The sequence below is a fragment of the Lepidothrix coronata genome, unplaced genomic scaffold (genome assembly GCF_001604755.1).
Source record: "Lepidothrix coronata isolate B3197 unplaced genomic scaffold, Lepidothrix_coronata-1.0 Scaffold118, whole genome shotgun sequence".
Classification (NCBI taxonomy): Eukaryota; Metazoa; Chordata; class Aves; order Passeriformes; family Pipridae; genus Lepidothrix; species Lepidothrix coronata.
Window position 1 is genome coordinate 2,166,956 of NW_016690298.1, and position 20,884 is coordinate 2,187,839.

Genomic DNA, 20,884 nt, shown 5'->3' on the forward strand with positions numbered 1-20,884 from the left:
CACATTTATGAGCTTCGCTCCTTCACAAGACCACATACTGCTTACATGTACTAGACTCAGCAAGTAAGTCACCCCTGCATACCTGACTGTAAATGCCCAATTCCAAGTACTGAAACCCAGTACAATACCTTGAATTTAGTGAATTCAACCCAAAACCTGGATTATTGAATAATCCAGGAAGTTGAATAGGAAGAAATTTAGTACCATACCTGAGACGATCTAGTGAATCCCAAAACAGAAAAACATTTTCCTTCTGTTTTGTATTTCATTTGCTCTTCATCTTCCTTGGAAAAAGGAACTATATCACTCCCATACCGAAAACCTGGAGAACAAGAGAAGAGCATCTGGTAAGCATATGGGCCTACGATTTTAAACACCAAAATTAGCTCTCTGAATATTTTAACAACGCATTCATGCCCCACAGCTACGTTCCACACATGCTCATCAAATTACTTTCCCTGTTAACAAAAAAAACACACACCCATATACGCATTATGTACTTCATGAACAGCAGTTGCACTCCTTGTACATCATTTTATGTAACACAAGCACCCTCAGAGAGCAGGAAAGAAAATAAGGGAACCGAACATCTTGCCCAAAGTTATGCTCACAGAATAGATTTCAGCAAACAGACTGCAACACTCCCTGCAAGTATAATATGAAAAACTTCAAACATACCACAAATCATACCACAGGAGATGACACCTGAAAAGATTCAGGGAATAAAATGTATTAACACTGGAAGCAAAATACACCCTCACACAATGGAAAACCAAATCACTCGTATGCAGAACTGGTCTTTCTATACATTTCTGTGTTTTACTTCCCATGCCTTACACCACAGGCATATCTCCACTAAGCAGGAAGCTGTAATTTCTCAGAGGTATCATTTGTTCCAACTGCTTATTCCCCTACCTCAAGCTTCAATAATCTCACTGTAACATCATCACTTTATTATACTGCCACAGCCTAAGGATGATATCCTCAGGTGCGAGGAAAGCAGAAGGAACAGAGGTAAATCCCTGGAGGAAAAACCTACAAGCAGATATATTTTCCTGCAAACTGAAAAGCAATCACACAGGCAGAATGAAAGAAATTTCACTATGGGTACTGCAAATACAAAGGATTCTCTAATTACAACATTTCTCAAAAGATCTGCAAAAGTCCAGGAGGCATCAGCAGCTCTTTAAGCATAAGAAATATCACACCACTGACAGGGAAATTTTTGGCCTCTTTTGTTCACACTAAACTTTCATAACTTCTTTTTTACTACTATCCCACAACTACTTCCTAACATAAGCAGTCAGCAGATTAACTGAGAACAGTCACAAATGCTTCAAAATATATTCACTATAAGAAGTGGATTTTTTTATACATAGTCTTGAAGTTATAAAACATAAATAGACTATTAGCTTTTAACTATCATTTCCACTTAAAGAAAATCACACTGTCATTGGGACTTTATCTGATACTGCTACAAAACACCTCTATGAATACTACAATTGAAAAAGATTAAACAAAAAACCCCAGTATTTATCTTAATTTTCAATTTATGTTATTCATCCAACAGCACTTTCTATACTGTTATCTGAATAGTTCTGCCCTTTATAGTTAATATACTTGCCCTACTTGTGTGGGATTCAAACAGCAAAGGAAAGGAAAAAAACTAGTAACAAAATACATCTATACAATTGCAAAAAATTAAACTGATTTGCTTAACTCCATTTTTAAAAATAAGTACATATTTCCTGCTGTTTCTGAGGCCTTAGTCTTCTAAGGAAATTAATCTGCTCAGAAGCTGTAGGTTCTAAGAGAAGTGTTCTGCATGCCACTACTTCAGATTGAACCTCTTAAAGCTGAAAGACTCTTGAACACTAAACCTTCCTTTGATGGTTTCATCTTTCCAATTGGAGAATAACTAGAGCAGTTGCTCATCTAGAAAAAAGCAGTGCTATGAAAGCATTTGCGTTATCAGTACAGCTGGAGATCTGAAAACAGAACAGAGGTAGCAGCACTTCTCACTACAAAACTGAGGTATGGACCTCCACAGAGTATAGTTTAGGAAGCTGTAGTGCCTCCCAAGTTCCAGCTGGTGGTATTACTATAATTCCTAATACTGGTAAAAGTAAGAATTTCCAAAATATGTGAAGACAGAGTCTCACATAACAGTTGCTGTGTTCCATCAGCCTGCAGAGCTTACATTCTAAGATCACAGCTAGGCATCAAGGTATAAACTAAAAGGCACTCAGGTGACTTAAGAGTACAAGCCATTATCTTCATTTTGTCTTCAGGGTGCACATAAAGATGCTGTACCTTGAATAGTATCATCTTTCTGAACCTCTGTCTCATCATCATCATTCAAGCAGTAAACAGTTTCTTTCTGCACATCATCTCTTCTAAGGGTTTTAGCATCCACAACTGTCCAAATTTTTTTCACCTTCTCTTCTGTGACCTTGATATCAGAATTCAAAGAAAAGGAATGTTTAACATTTCAGTAGGATACAGAGTACTTACCAGAAAAAAAAAACAAAACCTCACAGTGCTGCACTGTTTTGCCAATAAGGGACCAATAATGACAGCCCCAAATACGCATCTCTGGCTGCTACCACAGTGCTTCCACCACACTGTTTCATCTGTATGAGACCTAACACATGAACTGTAGCATATTTCTGACTGCATATTTCTCTTGGTTATTCATTAAACCCTTAGATTAAGTCATTTGTGGAAGTCTAAGTCACAGGATAACATGTAACTTGCTTATTATGTATTTTACTTCCTATAGCCCTTTCTTTTCTCTCTACTACAAGTGCAATTGATGGTACAGTTAGTGCATGAGAAGAAAAGTGTAGAATAGGCAGAAACAGTAAAGACAGAATAGATTACATCAGCAGGGCTGCTGTATGACCTCAGGCCAGTCACTCAGTTCATGTTGCTTACTCTCCCAAACAGTTTACTTTCTGTGTAAGAACCTTTGGGAGGGGACTCTTTCTGCATATTTGAACAGGTCTGGCACAATACCCTAATAAAAAATTATGAATAAGTATAAATAGAAAGCTGATCTCTTTCAAGGCTAGTATGCTTCTCTGTCAGAAATCAGATATATTTCAACTTATATACCAGACTCCTAGTCCTGGGTTCAAATAACAAACCAATTAATCTCCATCTCACCAGATCCAGCAATACTGCCACACTATATAGTTACCTATTAACTATTCTATAACTGGACATTTACATGTTTTACGTGTTTAATTACACTTACTTCTTCCTAGCACTGCGTGAAGAATCTAAATAAAATGTAAAGGAAACAGATTGGGCCCAAGTTCCACCAAACAGTACAAGAAAAACAAGCTAAAAAAATACACCTTTTTTTTTCCAAGTCTGAAATAACACGAGATAGGATTTGAAACAATGGCTGGTAAAACATTTTAAGCCACCATTTTACGTACCCATGTGCAAAATTCCTCTCATGCCTGGGTCTTAAGAGATATATGTGTCTCACTGGAGCTGCAGACATATCAGTGATGCTGAATGTAAAGCTTCAACAATCACAGCATTCTTAATCAGGTTCATCGACTTCAATACCATTAAGTGTCACAGCATAGATAGCAATTACTTCTATTTCTGTACATTGTAAATTTTAGTTATTTAACATGTATACAATATGGTGAAGTTAAAGTTGCTGTGGGAACCACAGTTTTAGATGTACTGGCTTCTAAGCACACAGAAATCTCTACCCTAATTATCTGGTTGTTGTTTTACTTTTTATTTTCTTAACTTTAAGGAAAAAAAGATGCAGCTGCACCTAACTTGCTGCCAAATTACATTAAAATACATGATTTTATGAACTTACTGCTTTGTAGGCCACAATCCTTATGGACAGATTAGAACCAATAGTGAGCTGGCAAGGCCAAGGCATAGGCCTTCTTTCAATTTTCTTAAACATTGAAAGACGTTCCAGACTCTCTCTAAAGGAAGGAATCAGGAAAACAAATGAACTCTGGTGAACTGTAATAAAATACTATAGACAATACACTCTCTTCAAGGAAATGCATAAGTCCAACTGTTTCAGCTTAGACTGCACTAAGCATTAGAAAATAAACTGTATCATTAAACATTGTCACAAGAGAATGAAAAAAGAGGTGGTACAGTAGATTATACCCATGTTGAGCCTTTACAGTGGGTGGTGTGACATTAAGGCTCAAAGACGCTGTGTTAGGTCTTGTGGTGAAACTACACAATTGCTTACTAAGCATCTTACATTCATCTGTGCTCACCCAATTAGGACATGTAGCTAAAACTGAAGAACACAAATTAGAAAAGGGTCTCTAAGTGGTAAAATGTTTTCTACAGTGAAGGTGAAGAATTCAGGTTCAAGTAACAGGATTTTGTTTCTGTAGAACTTAACTTTTGATACTTTTTTTAATACAGTACTAATGAACTCATTATTTTAAGGATATTTTGTCAGAATGAAAGAAGTTACTTTGATTATTTCTAGCCCAATCAGCAGACATACAAGTTCAAAAAACACACACAAAAAAGAACTGTAATGATTTTATACTAAAAAGTGTTAACTTAATTGCACAGCTTTAAGCAATGGAGTCCAAGAATTAAAAATTTACAGTAATTTATAATATATTATTGTGAATTCAAATAGGTTGACACCTCAGAACAGCTTTCAGCTCGTACAAACTATATTGGCTATTTTGCTGTAAAATTCCAACACAGAGAAAGCTTTTTTTATTGCATGAAGCACAGCACAATGCTGACCTCATCTTTTTCACATTACGATAAAACCCGAAATCAATCTCTCTCTTGATTAAAGCACTTGTCTGGCAGAAATCAAGATCAACTGCTAAAAACTCCAGTACAAAATTCATTCTACTTTTCAGGTTTCTAAGGATGAGCAGGGGGTTTTTTTAAATTCTAACAGAAGCACAATGAAAGGGGAAAATGCACTGGGACTTTTATAATGAGATAAACACTGAACTTCCTCTTTTAATTTTTTTCCTTAGGGAAAGGAAGAAAGGGAGGATTTTTTTTTTTCTAGCAATAAAGACGCCAATATAGGATTTTTAAAAAGAATCTGTTACTACATCATTAAAAGTACTGCAACACATAGATTCCAGGATGAATGTGAAAATCAAATACGTAAGTGCCAAATGCCTAAAAATGTCACTTAAGCTCAATTCATTAACTCTATCCTTTAATTTCTTATAGAAGAAAAATGCTGCCTGTTATCAAAGACGGCTCATAAAAATCAAACCCTAGTAAATGTACATTTCAACTTGTATTTTAAGAATGTGTTCCTTGTCCTCTGCTCTCCATTCCCTTCCCCCAGAGGCAGGGGATATTCCTGTCCAGAATATCACAACTTCAAAAAATCACAACAAAATTTCCTCACTTACTTTCCTGGCATGGTTAATTTATTTTTACAAGTGCTGAAATATTTTTACCAGTAGGAATAATAACTCTTGGAAAACGAAGAGAGTATCTGAGTTGGTCAATTATCATGACAGATTTGCAAAGCTGGCTTCTTAAAGCTTGATAAGCAACTTAATTGCATCTAAAACCTCACATATTCTTAAACAACTTTTTCAACTAAAGCTTTAATCTATTAGCCAAATGCCTATTTATCCAGAGATTTTGGATTTCCCCTGGAAGTATGGCACAAAAACAGCTTATACAGCAGCAACAGCCTGGGATAAAAAAAGTATAAAGAAGAAGCCAAGCCACATGGTAGCTTCATACATATGGATTATCCTAAAGGATAAACGGTCCAGGAAAGATACCAATTTTCTGTGCAGTCTTTTGATGCAATGACAAAGCCTGCTTTTTTCTAGAGACTCAGACTGTTCTCTTGACCAGTATGGAACACATATACAGCGATACATATTTCTTCACTAATGCACAGTAATGCTCAAGTAGCAGTTTAACTGGCTGCTGAGGTACAAAGCCCATCAGCTGAGTTGGGTGAGGAAAGGAAACCCCACAAATAAAATGATGAATAACAGCATGCAAACCTACAGGTACCACTCTCATGTAAAAATTACATTGGATAATCACATTGCAGCTATGGTCTGCTGAGCTTCCTGTGGTCTAAAAGACCACACTTCATAACTGCAGAAAAGAAACTAAGTCAGTAACATCAGACTTCAATAAGGCATGTAGATGCATTTTGCCTGTTGCCCAGCTGAGACAACATCTATGTGGAAAAGTCTTGGATATATCATTAGCTATATTTTTTTTTCAGAAACACACGAATTTTTATTCTTTCATTGGGGAAACAAGAAGTGAAAAATTGTCTTTTAATTCTTGCATTAGGAATGCTGCTGAAAAAGTATATTGTTTGTCACAGTGGCACAGCAGACTGTGGTTAGAGAGCAGGATTCAACAAACATTACTCAAAACATTTGTGGGAGTTTATCAAACCAGTGAGCTAAAAGAAGTCTGAGACCAAGGAGCACAGGCAACCATGAAAAGCAAATGTTCTAGCTGTACTATGTCACAAATTTCATCTCTTTCCATAACATGCTTTTGAAATGCCACATGTATAAACATTACCTCCAAAATCTTCCAACAATAAAGATGGAAGAAAACCTTTTTTTTTTCTTTAAATATAGATACAGAAAATTCATTTTCCTCTGAAATCTGTAAGCTCTTCTACTTATTCTAAAGCTACTGAAGAAGCTGTATGAAAGGGACTAAGTGTACAATAAGTTATAAAATTCACTGACTTCAGTGAAACAGTAAGTCAAGGGATTGATTACTTAATTAATTTCATCTTTCAGAGAAGAAACCAGAAAGTAAATTTATAGTACAATAAACAGGATTAGCCAAGTTTACCTGAAAGTATAAATTTCTTCCAGTCCTCCTTCTTCATCCAAAGTATGCATGAGTTTCCTCACCACATCAATACCCTGTTTCTGTTGTTCAGTTAAACTCTTTATTGGAAATGATTTTCTGGGCATATGAGAATGTACACTGGCAACTGTATCTCCACTTCCGCCATCAATACCCACTTGAAATGGCAGACTAAGAACACAAGCAGAAGCAGTTAGTTTGATTTTTTCTTTATTAAAATAACCAATCAAAACAAAACAAAATTTTTATCAGGATCAATAGTTCTATTTAGCTGCAGTCAGATGTATAAAGAGTCACATGGTTTGGAAAACAAATGAAGTAGTAGTTTGGGTCTAGTTGGCATTGGTAACATCTTGACCAGAGTGATGCATCGTTTCTGGGTATCATGCATCAATAAAGGCATCCACATACAGGAATGGATTAGATAGTAAAGTTAATGCTGATTAGAAACCAAGATCTATGAAAAAAGATTCAACAAAATAAAGCCCATAGAGAAGTGAATCAGATGGCAAGACAGCCTTACATATAAAAGGCTATTGCAGAGAAGAAGGAAACAATGAGTTCTTCATATTCAGCCTGCACTGCAATCACATCATCGAGTCAAGTCAGATATTCAGAAACCTCATAAAGGTATTTCAAACCATAATCTCTAAAATCAACTGCCTGAGGAGAGAAAAGAGTCTCCACTCTCACGGCAAATCTTTACCGGAAGATTAGACAAACACTGGTCAGCGATGACATGCATAAAGCTGACCCAGTCTGAAGTAGAGGATTGCTCCAGATGACTTGTTAAAGGCCATTCCAGGCCTGTGATTCTGTATTGGCTCCAAATGCCAGCAAATGGGACTGCAGTTCTCTGCAGTGAGGCTATTGGGTATTTCTGGAATAAATGTTACTCTTTGAGATTTTAATAGCTTACAACACTTGGTGAATTTCTGACTGAAGATGACACATTTTCCTGCACTTTATGAATCAGACTTAAAAATTTAGCCAGAGGTTATAGATAAAATGATTTTGCTGCTCTTCAAAATACAGGAGAGTTAACTAGGTATAATAAACACAGAAAAGAAAGATGTGTAAGATCCTCTACTCTGTGGCCCTCATAATGCCTGCAGATTTTTCAAGTCTTTTATCTGATTCAATTTTAAATGAACCACATGATGCCTTTTAGCACATTTCCACAAAGTAAAATAACTTTACCACTGTATTATGTTTCCAAAAAAGCAGCCTACAGATCTTTACCATACTTCCACCTCATTAGTCCTCACGAAACTTATCCATCAAGAAACATAATAAGCAGAGTTAACAATACACACAACAATGTCACATAAAGCAAAATTAAAGATCAAGCTTCAGCAAAGTGTTAGGTACCTTTTTAGGAAGCAGCATCCGCTGATAAATAGAGAAACTGTATTTTAAAGCTATTATAACAGCAAAAAGTTTCAAACCTCTGATACAAAAAAGTTAGGCTACTTTCACTATACAATGCCTAGAGACTACTGTGATGAGAACTGCATAATACCCAACCCTACACAGTGCTCAGTGTGTGCTTGGCACCTGATAACAGGGAGGAAAAACAACTATATGCCAGAAGTTACAACCTAATCTATAAACAGGGCATAAGAGATGGAAGCATAGGCCATAATAAAATGACAAGGTTCAGCAAGAAATTATTTTTAAACTAGTACCTCGAGTATTTTACATTTGTACATGTATTTCTTAAATCATCCTTTGCTCGTGTGGTTGGGAGATAGTGTGTAAATCTGCAGCCAGTGCTGTAACAGCAACATTTCCCTTGAGCTTCTCTTAGCCAAGGGGTTTTTTTTCTTTGCTATGTTACAAAGAAAACGTAAAGCTGTATCAGAAATCTCACAGAAAAAAACTGCGACATTAACTTGTGGTATCAGCATCTGTGCTAGCCTGCACAACAAACAGGTATGGAAACAAGGGAGTAGGAGCTAAATACCGGGTCTCCAAAAGATGTAGTCTGACTGGCTGGAGGATTCATGGTGTTGCACCTCCACTGCCTCCAGTGCCAAAAATGGCTCAAATGAGCAGCAGGGTCATGTCAAGGCACATTACAAGCACACCTGTTTTTGCTGGGTAGACAGAACCTGACATTTTTACTTTCAGCCTCCCCTAAGCACAGGCAAAAAAAGATTTTTTGTGGAGGATCAGTACATGATTTTCAGTCATGTTTTTCTACCTAATCTCTCTGTTATCTTGCAGATGGGTTGGCAAATGGCTTCAACGAATTTACTAAGTTCAAGCATTTTTCCTTACAGAATGCTGGATCCAGGTAAAAGTAAATACTAAAATGGCCGTAAGTAAAACTACAGCTTTAACTTTCTCCTGTGACATTATTTGTTATAAACAGCAAACATTAACATTCACACAGAGTTTTGCTTTTAAACAAATTTCTCCAGAAGGCCTATGGCTTCCTATGTTACCATCACATGCAACAGCTAATACAGATCTCAGCACCAACACTGAATCTTCAAATCAATGCCCATACAATGACAATCAAGGGACTCGTGCTATAACATGTAAGACATCGTTTTCATTTTCCAAGCCCATCGTTGTGAATAAAACCCTTCTCTTCCGACTTGCTCTTCTACTGAGACCAGAATCAGGCTATAAATATCTGCAACACTACCTCATTAATTTTTCTCAGCAACTTCCCTACCTAAAAGGATCTAGGCTGTTGCTGTGATAAACCCACTGTTTCTGAGGCTATTTCTGGCTCATTGTTTCCCCTTTGTCTCCCATTTTAGACTGTGGCTTTAAGCTATAACCATAAGTGGAGAAGAAGCCATCATTTTAACATTTATTTGCACATCACTGAATCAAGAGGACTTGGTCCATAACTGGATTTCATGGCATGTATCATTGATAGAAGTACTTATAATAATCATATTACTTACTGGTACACCTCTACAGAAACCATACACCAACAGATCACCAGCTTTTTCAAGATCATTATTAAGAAAGCATAACAGTTTCCCTTTAAAGAAATGGCATCGTGTGTAAGTCACTTTCATACTTACAAGAACTGAAGTGAAATTCCTGTTTTCTTCAAGTTAGCTATGATAATTTCCAGCTGATCCTCACTGACAGGACTATTAAGGTCTGTAAATAGTTCAATGTGTCTCTTCTCATATTTCTTTCCTCTTAAAGTACAAGAAAAAATACATATATTGAAAATATTATCTATAAGGTCTTTTGCTAAATATTTCCTTACAAAATTGATGCTTTACCAAAGTAATTTTTCTCGTAAAAGAAAAAAATCCAAACAAATAAACCTACTTGGTAGTAGCTATTCTATCATAGGTTACCATACTTATGATAGGATTTTTATATGATTCCCTCTATTTTCCTCCTACCCCCTAAAACTGAGGACTCTAGCCCTGTGACTGTATAAATCACTAACTACAACTAAATGAGTGGAATTTTGCCAATTTTCACCAATGTAGATAAAATGCTAACAAAATATGTTAGGTTTTTTATTGGTTATACTGGATATTTCCTTTGCAGCTGTAAGTATGTTCTTGTGAAAATGTATTTTAAATTACTGCTGCTGGTGGGGATTCCATTTCAGTACTCTAATTCAGTAGATTCAATGGATAACAGGGACTTTCAAGACCACTTAATACACTAAAAAGTAGTACCAATACACAGCAGGAAGGTCTGCCAGTGACAGAACAAAATTCAGTTAAAATGACAGAGTTGTGACCTGCATGTTGTTGCATAAGGGTGATTTTCTTGAATTTTTACCCTACAGTATTTTCTCAGCTGAAGGCAAACTCCATATCAAAGGTTTTAGCGTATACAGGCGACTTCCTACAAAACAACAAAACCAGTTGCTCCATAGATATTTAAGGTTATACTGCCATAAGTACAGTGATTTTAATTCACAAGTCAGTTTTAACCATTAAATTGATACAGCTTTCCACACTGATTAGACCTTATTCACAAAAATACAAATTGCATCACTAAGTCTCACCTTCTGCACTCACGATTAGATCATACAACCTTTTCAGCAACATGTTCCAGCTTTGCTTTGAGAGGAAGTACAGTTACCTTCCTTTCCTTGGACCATTAGTTCACTGAGTGCTAGAAACACCTTTCCAGCCTAAATAGATTCACTGACAACTTATAACACTTGTCTCAATATTTTTTCTCACTTTAAAGTGTTTCGTCCTACAAGTTCATTTCCCGTAGTCTGCATATTTACAAACTTAAACCTTACCTCCAACAGGCTTCAAATTGCTAGGCTGAACAAAGTCACCTTTCTTGTTTAATTTGTAGCATATGCAATATAAATTTGATAGCCCTTTCCTAAGCATTTTAACATGTGACTTAATGCTTTCTGAAAACAGATTACAAAGAATGTGACAGAAAGTGAAGCCTTTGTGCCTTCTATAACGGCATTAATAGGCTCATGACTGTACTACAAAGTTACCACTCGCCTCAGAAAGCTCTCAGATTGTCTAGAGAAGTCAGATGTCTCATGAGGACTCTTCAGAGATACACTCCTTTAGTGTGCTGTTTATTTTTAATCTTTGGTTCTTTTAAAAAAGCATTTTCCATACTTACACATACTGGAAATATAATACTGACAATCAGATCAAATCAGCTTCAAAGTGCAAAGTCAGAATTCTGTAAAAGGCTTTTAGTTACATACTCACATTGTTTCCTTCTGAAGCAAATCCATACACACAATAATTGCATCCAGAACTAAGCAAATTTAAGAAAAACGTCATTTAGAACATGAACCATGTCACAAGTGTTTTTTCTTTGAAACAATGTAATGTTTTCACTCCCCCCCAAACACTGACAAACACGCATTTTAGTTAAGGAACACTCTTTTGAGAGAAATACTTCTAAAGTGCCTACTGTGCAAGAGGTTCCTGCATAACTTGTCTGTTTTGCGATCTTATTTCTGCCCCATTTACCTGATGAAACAGTTAAAAGACTGCTTCAGATCCCAATCCTTTAACTGTCAATGAGAGGCTCAAGTCCAATGAAGGAACAATATAATCTTTACAATGTTCCTTTGAATCCACCAACAAATATATGATACCAATTTCTCCTGCAAGTTTTCCTTCAAACCACCTCTGTCTGATAAACTTTTGATGGTTTCTTCCTCATCACAACTGGGAACATGTGAGCCAGCTGACTGGCTGCACACTTCTCTGAAACAGCTCTGACTACCTGAGTGGAGCTCACAGCAATCATTTTATGGCCAGAAAAAGGGAAGATAACGCAGGAAATTGATCTGTATGTTCCTGAAACACACAAAGGAACACCATATAGATCACCTTCTTTTAAAACTCTACACCTCGTGCAACTAACAACAGAATACATTCAAACATGAACAACATTCAAACCAGGAAGTGATTCTGGCAATGTTAGAAGTACTTTATACATTAATCAACCCGATAAATCTCTATTCTGCTTTGTCTGGGGTAGAGTTAATTTTCTTCACAGTAATTGGTATAGGGCTGTGTTTTGGATTTGTGCTGGAAACAGAGATGATAATATAGAGATATTTTAGTTACTGCTGAGCAGTGTTTGCACAGAGCAAAGGCTTTTTCTGGTTCTTGTACCACACTGCAAGGGAGGAGGACTGGGGGGGACACAAGAAGTGGGAGGAGACACAGCCAGGACAGCTGACCCCAACTGACCAAAGGGATAGCCCACACCACATGGCACCACGCTCAGTACATAAAGCTGGGAGAAAGAAGGAGGAAGGGAGGACATTCAGAGTTCTGGTGTTTGTCTTCCTAGGTCTAAGGTCTGATGGAGCCCTGCTTTCCTGGAGATGGCTGAGCACCTGCCTGCTCATGAATTCCTTGTTTTACTCTGCTTGCATGCGTGGCTTTTATTTTACCTATTAACCTGTTTTGATCTCAACCCATGAGTTTTCCAGCTTTCACCCTTCCAATTCTCTTCCCATCCTGCTGGTGGGGAGCGAGCGAGTGGCTGTGTGGGGCTGAGCTGCCAGCTGGCCTTAAACCACGACAGTCTGGTTTCTGGTACTTTTGCTGATAGATTGCATAAATAATATTTTTTATTAAAAAGCATAAACCAAATTCTGCAATGCTATTTTTAAAAACACATGGCTTATTTGAGGCCTAAAATTATATTATCTTTGTTCTCCTTAATTAGCAGAACACTTCATAAAAGCAATTACTCCCAAAGGCCAAGACTCCATCTGCTAGCCTAAAAGAATGTCAAAAAGCAGCTAATCTGCTTTTGGACAAACTTACAACCACAAATTAGCTTAACTTTGATAGTAGTTAAAGCTTGAGAGGCAAATCTGAGCCCATTTCACAACACTGGCCTCCTGTCTCCTACATAGCTGAATCTGTTCAAGAAGTGTTCTACAGCAAAAGGATACAGTCTGCTTGTTCAGAGCCTGGTTTAATCACATCTTGAATGTCTTCCAGCAGATCAAAATCTGGCAGCATTAGTGACCTATGTACAGTAATGTTTTGGTATTGGTCCCCACTGGCAAGACCATTCCTAGTACCATGAGTGCCAAACAAAACTACAGCGACCTCATCTTTACTCTCAGCAAAAACCTGGAGACACAGAAAATACAAAAGAGGTAAAAAACACAGGCAGATTCATACACAGCTATGTTAGGCAGATTTCAGCAACCTGAACTAATGTCAAATACAATGGATTTACTTTTCCTTACTTTCAGTGCTAGCCTCTCAAAACATCATCTTACAGGGAGTTCACTAAGCGAGACATAATTCAACTAACAGATTGACATGAGGAGATCTAGGAAAAACAAGTAAAATTGGCTGACTTAGTACACAAAATGAGTCTTCAGGGTGGTACGTATTAGGAATGTGGGAACGTTTTAGAGAAAGAGAATAGTACTTGTTTTCCCTAAAAGTTTCCACTGCCCTGAAGAAAAAGAATGACCAATCCAATCTCATGCAAAAAAAATACAGCTGAAACAAAGAGCACTGTTACTCCCGCATAAAAAACAGACTAATTCTTACTCATTTCTCATTTATTTCAACTACTAGTAAGTGAGGAAAATCTTTCATAGATGCTATTGCCTCTTCTCCCTTTTTAACAGCTTTTTTTTACACATATGAAGTCACACATACCTGTCGTTGCACAAACTTTGTCATAATCTTCTTGGCTTGTTCAAGTGAGGACTCTTCACCAGGGGAAGAATTGCTCATTGTAAAGCCCACATCCAGGCACAGCACTGTTGCCACCTGGAAAGGAAAGACAATACTGAATAAGAATGAAAAAGGGCCAATATAAGCATAATTACTTAAAAGGTTAAAAGGGTACATACAAAACCTGAAAATCAAACTGTATCACTACTGGTTTCTTTTACAGTAACTGTTAATATGACACCATGGTGGAAGACAGAACTGTTATAACTGCATTGAACAGAAAATTATTTAATCCTGTACCTGTTCCAGACATTTCAGTGGAAAATACAAAAAAATCCTTCTTTATACCATCTGTCCAGGGGGCAATTTCTGTAAAACCCTACAAATGTATTAGGGACCTAAGATCTCTTCTACACCAGGAAATTAAACAAAGATATTTTAGTTGAAAATTGCAAGGATGAATTCCAATTTCAATTTAGGGGTTTAAATCCCCCAAGCTAGCCTATGTGTTTGTATTTCTGATCATCACTTTAACTGATTTACACATAACACTGCCCAAGTCTTCCCCTAAATTGATTTATGTACCAGTATACGAATACAGTAAAATTGCTTCTTGTTGCTTCTCTTGTTCAAGTCATGGAAAGTTCCTCTAAAGTTCTTCCAGAGACTCCACTTACCTTGATTAATCTGAATAATTTTATCATCCATCTGAATGTAGTTGCAAGAGGAATTCAGCAAAATTATGTCCAGCACCACCAAGGCCAGCTCAAATTTATTGTCACTGATTAAACCAAGGTTCCCTAAACATACAATAAAATCTTGGTGGGCTGCCAGTGGCTTAAATTACACTGCCTGCAAAAAATTATTGTTTGGCAGAACACAGGAAAGTTAGGTATTACTTAGATTGTAACCAGTCACCTTCTTTTAAAACACAAAATATATCCAATTCCATAAGAAGCGAAGCTACCAAAAGGACGTGGGCAATAAATCAGAAGACTGTCAAGTGACACAAGATGCACAGTCTGCTTTTGCAAAGCAAAAGGGATGAACATAAAAAAAGGTGTTGGTCTAAGCTCTTTTGCATATTGCCTCGCAAGCAATTACAAGTACCTTTTCAAGCATTGACCAAAAGAACACGATACATTGTGCACCTCCCCTGTCAGCTTAACAAACACTGGCTTAACTCCCTGCATCCTTTGAGAACAGGAAGGAGAAGAGAAAGAAAGAAAGGCTGAGGAGCCTGAGTTGTCCAGGAGGTTATACTCAGTCTTGGCACTCTGTTCCTCACTTTGCCTTCACCAGTGGCCTGTCTGGGAGCTAGGAATGAATGCCTCTGGAGTCAGCTAGGCGTGAAGAAGCTCAGAGTGGAATAGAGGTAGTAAATGAGGCTGCACTTCACTCTCACAAGAGCCTTGTTGCTGCTTACCTGCCAGCCTGGGGAATTAATCTATCAGCAACTGCAGAGTCTTGTTTTGCTGCTGTCCTGCCTCAGGACACACAATGGCTGGCAGCTGAATCAATCCTGTTGTCCAAAACAGGTAAAATTCCATTCACAGCTGGCAAGAAGACAGCAAAGAAACCAAAAACAGTGCAGGAGTGAAGAGCTGCTGTTTCGCTTAAGAAAAAAGACGATCAGGTGGCAAGTGCTGACATGCTCTTCTGGGAGGCAGCCATCTCCCAGCTCGGTGCCCATTCGGGTATGTGGAATCCTCCTTCTATCAAGGGAAAAGAGGAAGAGGAAGGAAGAGGGCCGGCCTCTCTTTTGGTAATCCTCCTCTGTACATCTCTGCACCTGTTATAACCTCTGTGCTTCTTATCTCTGAGCACCCGGCAATGCCGCGTTCAGGTGACACTTTTGAGATGCTCAGCATGTGAGTCTGTAGGACAACACCGTCACACTTGAGCTAAACGAACTTGTTTCGCTCAAGCTCTAATAAGGGCGGACATGGAACAAACCTGCCTTTACCTCTGATCTCTCCGTGCCGAAGAAGTTATAATAAAGAGTTATTATAAGAGAGAGATGGCTACAGCAGCACACACAAAACCTGTGTTTAATAGATACTAAACTGCCCTGTATCAGAAGAGACCTTAACGCAGCTTTCACCAACAGGGTTCCTTAAACATAACAGGCACACAAACCGCATTTTCAACAGCTCTACTGTTATTTTAGCAAGAGCAATGGCAATTACTGCTGCAGGAATACTGCATTCCCTTGGAGCTACTCAGCTTTGCACTGGCAGCTCGGAGGGCGGCCGGGGAGGAGTCACCGGAGTGAGGGATGGTGTTCCAGCCCCGGCGGCCCCCCGTTCCCCTGCCCAGCCCTCCCCTGCCCTACCTTTCCGCCGGGCGCCATGGCGCTGCTGCCGGGACGCGGTGCGCCGCGCTCAGCGCTCCGCCCGGCAACGCGGCCCCCCGGGAACACGGCGGCGGCGCCTCGCGTTCCGCGGCGGCGGCGGCAGCGCCGCCTGGCGGCGGCAGCGCCGCCTGGCGGCGGGGCACGGGAGGGCCCCCTCAAAGCGCCACGGCGGCCGCGGCGCTGCCTGCGACTGTGGGCATAGCGAGCAGCCAAACATAAGCCCGGTTTGGGTGGCCTGGGGTCCCCGAGGAGAGGTGGTGGCAGAGCAAGTGTCAGCGCCGGAGGGTCTCCTGTGCTGCCCTGCCCTGGAGCGCCTCCCGGCTCACCCATTCCAGTTTAACCACAGCCAGCAGCCAAGGCCCCGCAGCTGCTCACTCACTCCCCCACCAGCGGGATGCGGAGAGAATTGGAAGCGGAAAAGCGGGGAAACTCGTGGGTTGAGATCAAAACAGTTTAATAGGAAAAGCAAAAGCCACACGCACAAGCAAAATAAAACAGAGAATTAATTCACTGCTTCCCATGGGCAAGCAGGTGTTCAGCCACCTCCAGGAGAGCAGGGCCCCATGGCTACTTGGAAAGATAAATGCCATCACTCCAAACGTCCCCCACTTTGTACACTGAGCATGATGTCATACGGTTGGGAACACCCTTCTGATCAGTTTGGGTCACCTGTCCTGGCTGTGTCTCCTCCCAACCTCCTTGCCAGCCTGGCAGTACAAAAAGCAGAAAAGGCCTTGGCTCTGTGTAAGCCCTGCTCAGCAATAGCAAAAACATCTCTGTATTATCAACCCTGTGTTCAGCACAAATCCAAAGCACAACCCCATGCCAGCCGCTGTGAAAAAAATTAACTCTACCCCAGTGAAAACCACCATAGCACACCACCCCACAGGGCCTGTCCCCAGGGCTCTCTAGCCTCCTCCTCTTGGAACCGCAGAGTCCCACAGGACACAGCCTGCTGAGGGAACAGCCATTCCTCGTCACCACCAGGACAAGGCTTTGGGCTGGCTGGAAGCGTCTCATAAGTTGCATTCTGCCCACGAATCACCAGCAGGTCAAGATTGTTTCATTAAGCAGTAGATTTCCCCCACCATTAACAACAGAGAGAATTTCTGAACCACACTGCATCCAAGCTGTTTGATCAAGCTGGAACCCACTGATTCTAAAAATCCAAGTGTAATACATGCTATATCATGTATATCTTGGTGCCTGTTGGATATTAAATTATCAGAGATGTATGAGAACAGCAAATATTTCATCACATATATTGAGTACTTCTTCTTCTGCATTACTTTCCCTGTGTCCTTTGAGGGTATCGTTGCTAGTGTTCTTTCACTTCTAGGTATATCTCAAAACTCACATTATTGTCCATAAGTATTCTCAAAACAGAGCACAATGTGGTGATACTACTATAGCTACAAAAGAGTAAATCTCACACAAACACTCCAAAAGCCTTTTACCAGGAGAACAATCCTGCAAACACAAGTGTTTCCTTTTTATATTGAAAGATGTCTGAAAACAAAAATCCCCTTTCCCTCCTTACTACATGGCCATGCTTTGGGAATATTGGTAATTTAAGGATTCTCTCTTCAAGGTGCTTTGCATATCAAAGGAACAGAGCAGCTTGGCAACATGACAAACATTTTAGGGGAAAATGGTATACAAAAAAACCCAGTCAGCTACTGCCAGAGAAAAGCAATTGTCTTCCTGAATGTCTCTAAGGAGGTTTCAGATTAATCAGCCAAGAAAATCAGGTCTGCTTACTATTGTTATTATTCGTGATGCTATCTTAGTCCAAAAGCCCTTCCTTAGGCTCACAACCAGGTGAAACTACAGTCCAACTGATTTCTAACATAGCTTGCAGTCTAGGCACGAGACACAGATGTGCTCACACACACGAGAGGAGCAGAGAAACAAGAACTGATCAATTTAATCAACAATGGTTTTTTGCACACCAGCAGAAAAGCATTTTGCAAGGCATCATAATCAATGAACATTTTATTTTTATGCCACCCTGATTGCTGACACAGAATATTGACACAAACCCCTTCATAGTCCTCTCTGAATCCTAGATTTGACATAAAAAGCTGAATCTCAGGCTTTGGTCCAAACTCTCACAGCTAGAGCAGTAATTGCAAATATTATTCAAGAAAACCCAATCTGGGCCAGGAGTGGGAAGCTCTGCTTTGCAGGAGGTTTGCATGCCCAGCCCAGATACCAGCACCCTATTCCTTTACAAAGTCTGAGCAAAACTACAGATACCTGTAACCATCAAACTCCGTCTGTGATCTTCCTATCCTTGAACTCTCAGTCTGACATAAATTGGGGCTTTTAGCTCTCTGGCAAAACACACAAACAATAAACCCAAACATTCCCCCTTTGCACTTTCGTGCTGTCAGGTTTCCTCAGAGCTATTTCCACCATTCAAAGGAAAAACTGTCTAATCATTCCTGAAACAAACCTTAATCCCCATTTCCTTTTTCATTTACAAGTCTGCACAGAGCTCCCTTATAGGCAATCAACAGATTTGACTAATCAACTCCATCTGGGGTCACTGGAGCTTGGTTAGCCTGGATGAAGATTTGAAGTTCTTTGCTTGCAAAAGCTTGCCAAAAGATGCTTGTGATTAATTGGCCATTTCCATTTTATAGAATGTCAGTCTCTGGTTATAAATAATAAATGTGTGATATCTCAGAGGACTCAGGATCCAGGGTGATCAGCTGTAATCTCATTTGCACCAAAGCGAGTCAGACCTCAGTTCCAGTTAGGTTCTCACTCCTTGCTCTGCTTACTCCTTTTTGGGTTATGTCTCCCCCAAAAAACAAGCCTGGCTGAAATAAGCACACTCTTGGGAAGTAGCAATGAAGGGCTTGCCTTGTGTTTAACTTCATTCTATGCCTTTACAAGGCAGCAAGGAAAATGGCTTCCCTTTATTTTTTTATTTTTTTTTACAAGAAGGAATGTATTATCCAGACAGTTATAGCTGAGACCCAGCTGCTTATGGCAGCTCTGAGCAAATGTGAATGGCTTCAATGTAAAAGTAGACTGATGACTTGGCCTTTCTCCTTCTTTACCCACAGGGTAAAACTTTGGATAAATGCCTAGTGGAAAGAAGAATACCATAGCCATATGGGATCTTGCCCAATATCTTTATTGAAAGAGTTACGTGAAGTAGAACTTTCTACAGAAAAATAGTTTTAACTTTGCAATCATTACCTACTCTTTGCCTGGGTTCATACATAAAAGTAGACACTAACTGCAAACTTAGGAATTATGAACTGAATTTCCTACAGAGATAAACAAAGCAGGGCAAGGACACTGTGACACTTTGTATTTCCATCAGTACAAGCTTGGCAGCAAGCTGAAAGACAAAGTAGATGGGAAATTGGCACCCAAAACAAAGCAAAACAAAGCTCGGAAGCATATCTGTTAGCATCTTCCTGCATTGGGTTTCATGAGGTGCTCACAGTTGTCTTCTCCCAAGAGGTCTTTCCAAACACCTGCTTGCAAGCATATGCCAAAACTGTGGTGCAGACCAACACTAGTATTTATTATGCCTGTTTAGTGATTCCTGATGGCCTTTCCCAAGGGATCCAAGCCTAACACAATCTTTCCTTAGCTGTTTCTGTGAAATAGACCTGCGAGGAAAAGATCTCAGATGCTGGTTCCACTCTCAAAAGCAAAACTGGTCTTTGACTTTGAGGATCAGCTATAAGTGCACAGGGCTTATCCTCTGTCTGTAATTCATGAACACTTGGCACACTACAAAACTGTGCCTTTAACAAACTGAAAAATAATTTTAAAAAATCCTTCGGGGGGTTTAACAGTTCCCATCTATTCGTCTGCCCATTTTCAGCCTAGCTCATGCAATGGAAGGAAATTAGTGTATTAGGAACATAGTAAGGAGAGGTAATGGGTTAGGTGAGTATGTTGGTGCATGCTACCAGGGACATTCCAGCTCAGGGGCTCCTGAACAGTGACAAATGGGTGGATCACAGCTGATACACAAACTACTTCAAAGCAGCACACCCAGAACTCCTAATCCCACACTGCCACAAAGGAGGAATAGCTCCACAAATTCTTCTACATAGAGCTGAGAGACTCTGAGGCTCCATGTTCATAGTTCCTCTTCCAAAAGAACATCACTGTTGCTTTTACTCCTCACCGTCCCCCACCCCAGCTGTTGAATTTCCAACTTCCTCTTTTCCTCCAAGCAGTCTATTTCTCTTCTCCAGACTATGAAATAAATAAACATTTCTCAGGTAGAAAGAAAAAATTCCACTGGCTGTCATAGACCAGCAGAGGCCTTATCAAGTGCCACAGAGGGGGAAAGCAAGCAAACTGTGTTTACAACCCCTTTTCTCCATGCTATATTTACCTTTTTCGCACGAGTCACAGTTGACAATCTTACATTGCATGCACATACTGTCCCGCAGAATTACTGCCCAGCTGGTAGTTCTTCCACTTGCTGTTTGTTATTCCTTGTGAACTGAATGACACATTTGTCTAACAGGTTGAATCC

The 20,884-nt window shown here is 39.5% G+C and overlaps 1 protein-coding gene across 5 annotated transcripts in view; it reads right to left on the reverse strand.

Annotated features, from left to right (window-relative positions):
* The window catches only part of XRCC5 (X-ray repair cross complementing 5), a 50,591-nt gene extending 34,165 nt beyond the window's left edge, over positions 1–16,426 (reverse strand). The window contains exons 1-10 of one of the 5 annotated variants that reach the window (XM_017825404.1): positions 16,345–16,369; positions 15,436–15,531; positions 13,992–14,105; positions 13,265–13,448; positions 11,550–11,598; positions 9,909–10,031; positions 6,844–7,032; positions 3,851–3,965; positions 2,314–2,452; positions 210–322 (exon numbers count right to left, since the gene is read on the reverse strand). In XM_017825404.1, the coding sequence (XP_017680893.1) occupies positions 210–322; positions 2,314–2,452; positions 3,851–3,965; positions 6,844–7,032; positions 9,909–10,031; positions 11,550–11,598; positions 13,265–13,448; positions 13,992–14,069 (990 nt within the window). In that variant the 5' untranslated portion in view covers positions 14,070–14,105; positions 15,436–15,531; positions 16,345–16,369. Of the gene's footprint in view, positions 1–209; positions 323–2,313; positions 2,453–3,850; positions 3,966–6,843; positions 7,033–9,908; positions 10,032–11,549; positions 11,599–13,264; positions 13,449–13,991; positions 14,106–14,686; positions 14,825–15,435; positions 15,566–16,344 lie in introns of those variants that run through there. The other 4 variants (XM_017825402.1, XM_017825403.1, XM_017825405.1 and 1 more) reach the window with 4 other exon arrangements.
* Positions 16,427–20,884: the final 4,458 nt, after the last annotated feature.